The sequence below is a fragment of the Mus pahari genome, chromosome 12 (genome assembly GCF_900095145.1).
Source record: "Mus pahari chromosome 12, PAHARI_EIJ_v1.1, whole genome shotgun sequence".
NCBI lineage: Eukaryota > Metazoa > Chordata > Mammalia > Rodentia > Muridae > Mus > Mus pahari.
The window spans coordinates 27,061,016-27,073,170 of NC_034601.1; the positions used below are offsets into that span (position 1 = coordinate 27,061,016).

A 12,155-nucleotide genomic window follows, 5' to 3' on the forward strand; every position below is an offset into this window, starting at 1 on the left:
CGTCTATCCCTGCACCAGTCAGGAAGAACAGTCGTCTATCCCTGCACAGTCAGGAAGAACAGTCGTCTATCTCTGCACAGTCAGGAAGAACAGTCGTCTATCCCTGCACCAGTCAGGTAGAACAGTTGTCTATCCCTGCACCAGTCAGGAAGAACAGTCGTCTATCTCTGCACAGTCAGAAAGAACAGTCGTCTATCCCTGCACCAGTCAGGAAGAACAGTCATCCCTGCACAGTCAGGAAGAACAGTCGTCTATCCCTGCACCAGTCAGAAAGAACAGTCGTCTATCCCTGCACAGTCAGAAAGAACAGTCGTCTATCCCTGCACAGTCAGAAAGAACAGCCGTCTATCCCTGCACAGTCAGAAAGAACAGCCGTCTATCTCTGCACCAGTCAGAGCTGTCTGCTGAGCCTGCTCCGCCCCGTGGCAGCACAAGCATCAGTTTGTACGCCATCTCACCATAGTGGGAAGGGCAGTGCTGGAGCAGTTCCTTACTGCGTGGAGCCACTCTTATAATTCTCTTGGTGGGTAATTTCAGTCTTAAATAATACCTCTTCATTGGACATACAGCCTTTTGAGAACAAGATTAAAATATTTAATCCAGGGAACAGCAATGATCTAAGTTTTAGATATAATAGTAACCTATACTAAGAAAGCTAAAGAAATAAACACTCTTTAGAATGGGGAAAAAAATCTAGAAAGGAAAGCCTCGTGAATTAAGTATTTTAACATATGAAGAAGCTGTTAATTTTCTTTTCTGTTTGTTATTTGAGAGATAGGGTCTAGCATATTAGTATGCAGCTCTAGCTGGCCTGGAACTCTCTACACCAGCTGGCCTCCAACTCACAGAAACTACCTGCCATGCTGGGATTAAAGTTGTACACCACCACAACCACTCAGGACATTATGTTTCAAAGTTGTTTTTATGAATTTTAATTTACTTATTGTGTTTATGTGTGTGCACACATGTCCTAATGCGCACATGGCAGTCAAAGGACAACTTGCAGGAATGAGTTCTCTCCCTCTACCATATGGGTCCCAGGGATTAGATGCCAGCTGTCAGGCTTGCTGGCTGAGGCATTTCATCAGCTCCAAAAAGCAGGTTCTGAAAAATAACTAAGTTTCTCCACAATACAGTTTTTTGTTTGTTTGTTTTTTTGAGACAAGGTTTCTCTGTGTAGCCCTGGCTGTCCTGGAACTTTCTCTGTAGACCAGGCTGGCCTTGAACTCAGAAATCTGCCTGCCTCGGCCTCCCAAGTGCTGGGATTAAAGGCATGTGCCACCACTGCCCAGCCACAATACAGTATTTTAAGATCAAAGGCCTTTTAACATTTTTGTCGGCAAGTCAAACACACACCAATTATTTCAAAAGACACACAGTTTTGGGTCATCAGCCTGTCACTCACTGATTTTGTATGATCTGGCCGAGGGGCAATGACAGGAGGAGCAGCATCTTCATCGTCATCATCTTCCTCTGTCACTACAGCTGATGTCTCTGACCCCTTGGTGTTCAGCTGCATTCATCATAGCAGCAAAAGGAGGATAAACCAATAACATCAAAGGTTAAAATGGGGCTCCCCTATAAAAACAGTCTTTTTTAAAAATTTATTATTATTATACATAAGTACACTGTAGATGTTTTCAGACAGATCGCTTTTACGGATGGTTGGGAGCCACCATGTGGTTGCTGGGATTTGAACTCAGGACCTTCGGAAGAGCAGTAAGTGCTCTTACCCACTGAGCCATATCGCCAGCCCATAAAAACAGTCTTAAAAGTTTATTTCTTCAATAGCTAATATAAAAACTACCAAACTTTACTGGTTCCAATACAACCAATTAAAAAGTAAATGAATATGGTATCATTTCAGTGGGAGGGGACTCTGCTAATGACTGATCCTGAGGCCTGTGTATGGTGTGACTGCTCTACCACTGAGCTACGTTCAGAGCTCCCAAGTGCACTGGGGCACCCTTCCTGCCCTTTACATAAGCACACATGGTGCTCTGTTAAGTAAGCAATCTTCTTAGGGACAAATTGAAGGTTCTCTGGACTCTGTAGACATAAACCTCATTTCGAGGAATTTAAGAGATCCAGATTCACTAGTAAACAAAGCAAGAAAAGGAGCTGACAAGATTTTTTTTTTTTTTTTTTTAACTATTTAGAATGTGACACAGTTTACCACACTCAGAACGGTACTGGTAGGGGTTATGGGGAGGAGAGACTATGCCATCCAGTTCACCATACTCAGGTTCAATCTGGCAACAGTGGAAGAGTAGTTAAATTGCACTGAAAGCCATTATAAAGATTAATTGCTTTAAACTGCCCAACAAGCAAATCCTATTTACTTAATATGGTTTCTTCAATTAATCAAATGGCTAACTTTAAAAAAGAAAAAAAGAAAAAAAGAAAGAAAAAAGAGGTATTTATCTGATGGTTAATTTTACTTTATTTTTGGTTTTTTGAGATACGGTCTTGCTAGTCACCCAGTTCTTCAAATTCACAGTGATTTCACAACCTTGGCCTCTTGAGAGCTGGGGTTGGAGACATGGCTACCACACCTAACTATTTAAAGATGTATTTATTTTATGTATGAGTACATTGTTGCTATCCTCAGACACATCAGTAGAGGGCAACAGATCCCATTACAGATGGTTGTGAGCCACCATGTGGTTGCTGGGAACTGAACTCAGGACCTCTGGAAAAGCAGCCAGCGCTCATAACTACCGAGCCATCACTCCAGCTCCTTGTTCTTATATATTTACCAAGCAAATACAAATAGACTTGTTCTAGGCAACCTAAATCAGAACACAAACTATAATAAATTATTAACTTACTGCTGGTGTTCCAGAAGGGAAGCCATCTTTCTCTGAATGTGAAACAGAAAAGATATTTATTACCAATTTGAGAATGTAAATTGAACTGGGAAATGACAAAAAAAAAAAAAAAAAAAGGAAGCAGACAGGTTTTTGCTATGTAGCCCTACCTGACCTGGTATTTGCTATACAGTCCCTGCTAGTCATTGTTTCTCCCCTGACCCCCATCCCTATTTTAGATTTTATTTATTGCATGTATAGGGTTAGGTGTATCCTTGGCTGGTGTGGAGCTCGAAATGCAGACCAGTACGGCTTTGAATGCACAGAGCTCTGCCTACCTCAGCCTGCTGAGTGAGTGATGGCATCAGTGTTTTCCAAAACGCCGGATGAATAGCAAAGCACTGTCCTGTCAGAGCTGTGATTTATGTATGGTAAGTCACTTCCGCCCCAGCCTGCTCACAACAAGCACCTCTAGCATGACCCTGTCTACACATTTAGACGCTTCGCCTTCCACTGCTGGAAGGCATTTACAAGTATCATAGAGAAAAAGATTAAATAAGCAAAGAGCTCAAACATCCAGCAACTCTATTTCTGGCAAAATGATGAGGTTAATATAATCTCCAGACATCAACAGTCTCTAAAGGGCAGATTTATGCAGGAGAGAAGGAGCGACAACATCTATACTTCCATGGCTGATTGTCCCAGAAGAGATCTTTTGTCACCACTCTCTGGGGTCTTACCAGGAGGAGTAAAACTCAGGTACTTCTGTTTCACAGTGTTGGAGTCATAGAACTTCAAGACATCCAGCACTGCCTGCGGGTTCTTCTTCTGCTCGAGTTTGGTAATGTTGGAGGTCTGCAACAGCCGCGCCCACTGTTCTGGCATGCCCTAACCAAAAGAAATCCATAAATGAGTTATGGTTTAATGCTCTAATAAAAACATTTCATAGACCAATGACAATGCCTGCACAGCATGTGTTATGGAAGGCTGTGAGCTGCTGTGTGGGTGCTGGGAACTGCACCAGGTCTTCTGCAAGAGCAAGTGCTCCTAACTGCTGAGCTAGCTCTACAGCCTGTACTTACTTATTTTGAAACAAAGTTTCAACGATATAGCTCAGCCTGGCCTGCAACATAAAACACTTTGAGTTCCAGTTGCCTTAGCTGCCCACAGCTGCCTTAGTGTTGAGATTTCAAAAGTACAGTGGTTTTTATTTTGTTTTTCAAGACAGGGTTTCTCTGTGTAACCCCAGATGTTCTGGGACTCACTCACTCGGTAGACCAGGCTGGCCTCAAACTCAGAGACCTGCCCACCTCCCAAGTGCTGGGATTAAAAGTGTACACCACCATGTCTAGCCAAAAGTCTAGGTTTTTTTTACGGGACTATGTGGTCAAAGGTCAGACTCTAGTGTGGTCCTCCAGTACCTTCTAAATCCTGTTTGAGATAGGATCTTCTACTGGCCTAAAATGCTATCAATAGGTTGGGAGTGAAGGATCTCACCCCAGCATTTGGCTTTTTATGTGAGTTTTAAGGACGTCAATTCAAATCTTTTCATACTTGTGAGATAAGTATTTTGCTGACTGAGTCATAATCCTATCCCTAAAAGTCCATTTCTCCATGTCTTAGTTAGGGTTTTACTGCTGTGAGCAGACACTATGACCAAGGGAAATCTTTTTTTCTTTTCTAAAAGATTTATTTATTATTATATGTAAGTACACTGTAGCTGTCTTCAGACACACAAGAAGAGAGGGCATCAGATCTCATTATGGATGGTTGTGAGCCACCATGTGGTTGTAGGATTTGAACTCAGGACCTTTGGAAGAACAGTCAGTGCTCTTAACCACTGAGTCATCTCTCCTGCCCCCCAAGGCAACTCTCTTTTTTTTTTGGTTTTTTCAAGACAGGGTTTCTCTGTGTAGTCCTGGCTGTCCTGGAACTCATTCTGTAGACCAGGCTGGCCTCAAACTCAGAAAATCGCCTGCTTCTGCCTCCCGAGTGCTGGGATTAAAGGTGTGCACTACCACACACGACCCAAGGCAACTCTTATAAGAACATTTAATTTGGGCTGGCTTCCAGGTTCAAAGGTTCAGTCCATTATTATTAAGGCAGGAACAAGGCAGTATCCAGGCAGGCAAGGAGCAGGAGGAGCTGAGAGTTCTACATCATCATCTTAACGCTGCTAGCAGAATACTCACTTTCATGGAGCTTGGATGAGGGTCTTAGAGACCACACCCACAGGGACACACCTACTCCAACAAGGCAACACCTTCCAATAGTGCCACTCCCTGGGCTGAGCACATATACACCATCACACTCTGAATCTGTTTTTCGTAACTATAATTGATAGGCTTGGCTCTCAAAAGAGAAAAAGGTCATCCAATTACTAATTTCTTTGAATGTTATTTCATGTATGTGACGATTTTGCCTGAATGTATGTGTATGTCCACCTATATGCTTCGTGCCCTCTGAGGTCAGAAACAGCTATCAGATACACTGGAACTGGAGTTGTGGATGGTTGTAAGCCACATATGCTAGTACTGGAAATGGAACCCAAATCCTCTGCAAGAGCAACAAGTATTCTAAATTTCTGAGCCTCCTTTCCAGCCCCAATCACTAATTTTTTTTTTATTTTTTTATTTTTTTTTTTTTTGGGTTTTTCGAGACAGGGTTTCTCTGTGTAGCCCTGGCTGTCCTCGAACTCAGAAATCCACCTGCCTCTGCCTCCCAAGTGCTGGGACTAAAGGTGTGCGCCACGACTGCCCAGCCCTTAATATTTTATGACAAGCAAAAACCAGTAAGAATTGACAACTAACTCTAATCATGGTAGTCAGTGTATAACCCCATACACTCTGATGGCTAAAAGCAGGAGGATTCAGCATTCCAGGTTTTACTGGGACTTAGTGAGACTTTGCTTTAAACTATCAACAACAAAAAAGAATGATAACTGTATGGGATAGAAAAGTTCAACAGCCATCCTGTGACCCCATAGTCATCACCCTAGCACATGGACGGCAGAGACAGGAGGACTAAATATAAGACTAGCCTTAACTACAAAATGACTTTGTGGGAGGCTACATAAAAGTCCTATCTCAAAAAAACAGAGAGAAAAATTGATTTCAAACCTAACATTGAACAAAATGCTTGAGTACCTCTTTTGGTTTCTTATTTTGACTGTGAGCCCATTTTCAGAGGATTATCTCAGGCATGGCTGTCTTCCTCCTTGAGATAGGTCTCCTGATCTTACTACGTCATCATAACCACAGTAGCTGCCCCATGAGCTTGCAGAGTCTCTTGTCCCCACTACACAGCAGGAACACTACAATTATTTCATCTGGTTAGGTGGCATGTTGGAGATTTGAACTCAGGTCCTCATACTTGCATAGTAGGTACTTCTTTTTCTCTCTCTCGTTCTTTTTGGAGACAGGGCTTCTCCATGCAGTCTTTACTGTCCTGGAACTATGTAGACCAAACTGGTCCTGAAGTTAGAGATCCACCTGCCTCTGCCTCCCCAGTGCTGGGATTAAAGGCGTGCTACTACTGCCCAACCAGTAAGCGCTTCTTTCCACCGAGCTATTCCCCAACCCTTTAGTACTTCTTTAAAGTCATAAACAAACCTCATTAGGTAAACTTACAGTGAACTCTCCCGTAACAGCATCAAAGCCAACATGGATGGTGTGCTCAAAATCAGATGGGGGAGAAATCTCTGGCCGTTCTTTTTCTTTCTTTTTACTTCCTGGGGGATGGGGTAGAAAATTATCTGTTTAAACAAGGCTAGTTATGGCATTTATTACGGTATTTGTAATTTCCTAAAACCAACTATGAACAAAATTATGATAGGAAACTGATATACATGACATGCACCCTGCTGGACACAATTTACGGATGCCACTTGTGAAAGCAACCTTCTTTCCCTCCCTCCTTCTCCAACCTGCTTTTCTGAGACAAGCCTCATTCTCCAGCCCACACTGGCCTCAAATTCAGGGCAATTCTCCTGTATAGCCTAAGAATATAAGGTTGAATACATGAGCCACAATACCTGGCTTACACTTTCCTTTTTATTACAGTTTGTAAATATTACATCTTTAAATTACCCAACTCTCCTAGAGTTGTACTGTAAAAAAAAATTATTGCAACATAAGTAACATTTTTGCACATTCAAACACATCAATTCCTTCTCCTCCCCAGTCCTCCTCCTCTAATCTGTAGCTCTTAAAACCAAGGATCTATTTCTGGATGCTCTGCTCTCTTAAAATCATCTGTCTATCATTATGCCAATCCTGTCTACCATGATTACTGTCATCCTTATAACAAACATTCAAAGTACAGTCTACGTCCTTTTTTTTTTTTTTTTTTTTTCAAATCTGCTGGGATTATTTCAGGTCCTCTACATTTCTATATGAAAATAACAATGTTTCACATTTCTACAAAAAGCCTCCTAGGGCTGTGACAGAAAATGCATTAATCTATAAATCAACTTAGAATTTATATACATCTTGCATTCTGATTCATGGCCAACAACAAATGTCTATGAATTAGGTGTTTAATTTCTCTTAGCAATGTTTGCTAGTTATTAGGAGACAGAATACTGACCCCGCCATTACCTTCATATTTCTGTAAAGGAATATTTATTTTTGAAGCTACTAAAAATGACAGTTTTAGGATTGGGAATGTAGCTCAGAGATAACTTGCTTGCTTTTAGCATGATTGGAGCCTTGGGTTCAGACTCACCAGAAACACAAGATAACCTCATTCTTTACAGCCTGCCCTTTGGACACTCTTTTACTCACTTTTAGAACGTTTGTAGGCATCACAGGATTTTCTAGAAGTAATATGCTACAATGAACTAAGGAGAGGCTACCACATCCTTCCTAATTTGGATCATTCATTTACTCATTCATTCATTTCACCTTATTGAATTGGATAGTCCCTAGACCATGGTTAAGTAAAGGTGTTAATAGGTTTTTTTTTTAAAAAGATTTATTTATTATATGTAAGTACACTGTAGCTGTCTTCAGACACTCCAGAAGAGAGAGTCAGATCTTGTTAAGGATGGTTGCGAGCCACCATGTGGTTGCTGGGATTTGAACTCTGCACCTTTAGAAGAGCAGTCGGGTGCTCTTACCCACTGAGCCATCTCACCAGTCCCTAATAGGTATTTTTGTGTTGAGAACAGTCACAGTCTTTTTAGTTTATTGAGTCAATGTTTCAAACATTCCCCTTATCAAATTTATTACATTTCCTTCCATTTCAAGTTTGCTCAATATTTACATCAGAAATGAATATTGAATTATGTCAAATGTCTTTTCTACATCTACTTATACGACCATACGGCTTATCCTAAATTACACCAATTTCCAAATGTTTAACTAGTCTTGCTGTCATGACACAAACTCTATTTGGTTCTGATCTATTGCTCTTCTCACACACAGTTAGATTATCACTGTTAAAACTTGGTCAAATTCAGGGACTGGTGAGATGGCTCAGTGGGTAAGAGCACCCAACTGCTCTTCCGAAGGTCCGGAGTTCAAATCCCAGCAACGACATGGTGGCTCATAACCATCTGTAACAAGATCTGACTCCCTCTTCTGGAGTGTCTGAAGACAGCTACAGTGTACTTACATATAATAAATAAGTAAATCAAAAATAAAAGTTCTTAGCCGGGCGTAGTGGCGCACGCCTTTAATCCCAGCACTTGGGAGGCAGAGGCAGGCAGATTTCTGAGTTCGAGGCCAGCCTGGTCTACAAAGTGAGTTCCAGGACAGCCAGAGCTACACAGATAAACCCTGTCTCGAAAAACCAAAAATAAAAATAAAATAAAAGTTCTTTTAAAACTTTGTCAAATTCAAGAGAAATATAACTTTTTCTTTTCTTTTTTCTTTTAAAGATTTATTTATTATATGTAAGTACACTGTAGCTGTCTTCAGACACTCCAGAAGAGGGCGCCAGATCTTGTTAGGAGCCACCATGTGGTCCACCATGTTGTTGCTGGGATTTGAACTCAGGACCTTCAGATGAGCAGTCAGTGCTCTTAACCGCTAAGCTATCTCTCTAGCCCCTGCTCTTTCTTTTCTTTTTAAGATTTATTTATTTTTTATGTATGTGAGTACACTGTTGCTGTGAGCCTTCATGTGGTTGGGAATTGAATATTTAGGACATCTGTTCGTTCCAGTCAACCCCGCTGGCTTCTGTCAACTCCACTAACCCCAGTCCCTGATCGCTCCAGCCCAAAGATTTATTTATTATTATACATAAGTATACTGTGGCTGCCTTCTGATACACCAGAAGAGGGCACCAGAAGAGGGCATCGGATCTCATTACATATGGATGGTTGTGAGTCACCATTTGGTTGCTGGGATTTGAACTCAGGACCTTCGGAAGAGCAGTCAGTACTCTTACCCACTAAGCCATCTTGCCAGCCCCTATAGCTCTCTTTCTTTTGTAATGTTTTGATTTGGGTATAAAGTGAAGTCACTAAATATGTCAGAAAATATTTCATATATTGTTTTCTGGAAATTATATAGAATTTTTTTTATTCATTTTTAAACATTTCATTGATTCTCTAATGAAGCCAGGCAGGTCTTACAATTTTCTTTGTAGAAAGCTATAAACTAAATTTTTGTAGGACATATACAGTCTTTAATCTTTTTCCAAGACAGAGTTTTCTCTGTGTAGCCCTGGCTGTCCTGGAACTCACTGTGTAGACCAGGCTGGCCTCGAACTCAGAAATTTGCCTGCCTCTGCCTCCTGAGTACTGAGATTAAAGGCGTGCGCCACCATGCCCGGCTCTTTAATCTTTTTTAAAAGTAAACTTTGGAAATCTGTATCATTTAAGAAAACAATTCATGTGCTTGCTTCGACAGCACATATACTAAAATTGGAACGATAAAGAGAAGATTAGCATGGCCCCTGCGCCGGATGACACGCAAATTCATGAAGTGTTAAAAAAAAAAAAAGAAAAGAAAAGAAAAGAAAACAGAAAACAATTCATTTTCCCTAACTTGAACTTATTTATCAGTACATACATTTTTTTCCCCCAAGACAGGGTTTCTCTGTATAGCCCTGGCTGTCCTGGAACTCACTTTGTAGACCAGGCTGGCCTTGAACTCAGAAATCCGCCAGCCTCTGCCTCCGGAGTGCTGGGATTAAAGGCGTGCGCCACCACGCCCGGCTTCGGTTAATTTTAGATATTCAAACCCCAAGAATTATTTCTCATTGTTCTTTGATCACTGTTTTCCTCTGATAATAATTTTCTTGTTTCATGAATTTGTCTTCCTTGCTTAAAGGTTATGCTGTGTATACATATATGTTGGCTGAGTTCTTTGGCTTGTTGGTTTTCTTTTTTTTAAAGAGTTTTTTTTTTTAGATTTATTTATTTATTATATGTAAGTACACTGTAGCTATCTTCAGACACTCCAGAAGAGGGCGTCAGATCTTGTTAAGGATGGTTGTGAGCCACCATGTGGTTGCTGGGATTTGAACTCCGGACCTTNGGAAGAACAGACGGGTGTTCTTACCCGCTGAGCCATCTCACCAGCCCGTTGGTTTTCTACTTAAGTGGAATGCTTCCAGGCTGGCCTCACAGGCGTGTGTCATCTGGTACTCCCAGCTGCTCTGGCTCTTCTGTCTTCGCACTTTCTTCAAATGTCTGGTGACTCTTTGCTGTCCACTTTTACAGAAAAACATTACACAACTAACTGGGAACAAGCTAGACCAAAGATGAGGATAGGGTTCAGTGTGTCAGAAGTACTTTTCCCAGAACATTCTACGTATCCAGAGAAACCTTCCTTCCAGTGTCTGGTCTGAGGGCTAGGACAGAAAAAAGGCAGACAAAGGAAGTTTTGTGTGATGACTTGGACCAAATCTTTACTTGTTATTCTGAAGCTTCAACTTTCTAGATTTCCCAAAGAGAACATGCGTACGGCCTGCTGATGGAGTGAGATGGTGAATCCTGACACATGTACTAGATGTGTTCCCAAGTAGATTTAAGTACTTCCCACTTCACGATGAGTATCACTCTCCTTCGCTACAGTTTCTAACTCCAGAGCTAGAGACTCTTAGACAAGAATATGGTTCCCTTCTCGCTCACACCCCACTTTGCACCGCTGTCTATCCACGTAGGCAGGTGTGGCCTGTCTTCCTACTGCAACCTTCTCGGGGCTTGCTGAGAATTCCTGGGCCATGGTGCCTCTCTTCCTTTTATTTACTACTACAGTGACTTGAAAAAAAAAAAAGCCTTATAAACTGTCATTTTAGTTGTGTTTTCAGGTTTGGCATGCACAAGCATGAACACACACACACACACACACACACACACAAAGTATTTTAAAATAAAATATTTCAATATCTTAATACCCAAACTTGTGTTTTTTATAAAGAATCTGAATAATTAGAAATGTGGTTCACATGTTGGGGTTTAACCAGAAGATTCTACTGCAGTGCTGTCTGGGAAGTCTATACATACTAAGGTAATAAACATGCCAGCACATGCTTTTCTTTGCTCACAATGACACTACACATCTAGCACTCACAGGAAACAATACCACTTTTTGACCAGTAATGACACATTTCTAAAAAATGTCCATACTTCTAGGTCCTCCAGGTACATATATTTGTCAACAAGAGATGTGGCAAGAAGGCAGGTGACATCAGTTATGGAAAGGAGTAGAGGGAAAGCAATTATTAAGCTTGCAAAAAATTTTGTTGTCTTTACGAAAACACACAATTATCCCTTCCATATGCAGCCTTTCATTTCCCACCAGACTGACTTGAGTAATCTGAGGTTAGGACTTCTAGTTCTCTTTGTCCCTGTACTTATACTCAGACTGCAAACAGGACAAAGTATTTGCTGGCTATAAGTAATAGTTTAATCTGTACACCATTTTTGTAGAAATGACAGAAAAACAAAACCTTGTGTATTAAGAAAAACATTTAAAACAAAATCCTCCCAGAAGCTTTTCTCCTGTTCTCCTGGGAACTTCCTCACCATTTCCCAATGTACATTATTGGGAAAGATGCTCTATGTCCTTGATCGTGGGTATCTAGTCCAACATGGGCATCAACTTCAAGCTACATAAACCACACTGTCTCCCACTGTCCTAACATTCCAGCCAGCTGTTTCACAGGGTGACTATCTGAGTTCCAGAAAATCATCATAGCTCTGGTGGCCAGATTATAAATAAGGAAGGCCAGCTGATATGGACAGAATGTTTCATAAATGATAAGGGCTACAGAAAATGTTATAGGAAGACATGAACGTGACTAAGCAGCCCAGAGATGTACCAAGATATATTAGTCCAATCAAATAAAACTGATAGGCAATAGATGGGCGTGGTGGCACACGCCTTTAAT

The 12,155-nt window shown here is 41.1% G+C and overlaps 1 protein-coding gene and 1 non-coding gene across 2 annotated transcripts in view; one reads left to right on the forward strand and one right to left on the reverse strand.

Moving 5' to 3' along the window:
* Pak2 (p21 (RAC1) activated kinase 2) overlaps positions 1–12,155 on the reverse strand; it is a 64,063-nt gene that overhangs the window by 22,605 nt on the left and 29,303 nt on the right. The window contains exons 3-6 of the mRNA XM_021209232.1: positions 6,440–6,540; positions 3,551–3,698; positions 2,832–2,863; positions 1,406–1,513 (exon numbers count right to left, since the gene is read on the reverse strand). Coding sequence (XP_021064891.1) covers positions 1,406–1,513; positions 2,832–2,863; positions 3,551–3,698; positions 6,440–6,540 — 389 coding nt within the window. The remainder of the gene's footprint in view (positions 1–1,405; positions 1,514–2,831; positions 2,864–3,550; positions 3,699–6,439; positions 6,541–12,155) is intronic.
* LOC115065180 lies at positions 9,652–9,757 on the forward strand. Its single transcript, XR_003844969.1, has one exon. It is a non-coding gene; the product is annotated as a U6 spliceosomal RNA (small nuclear RNA).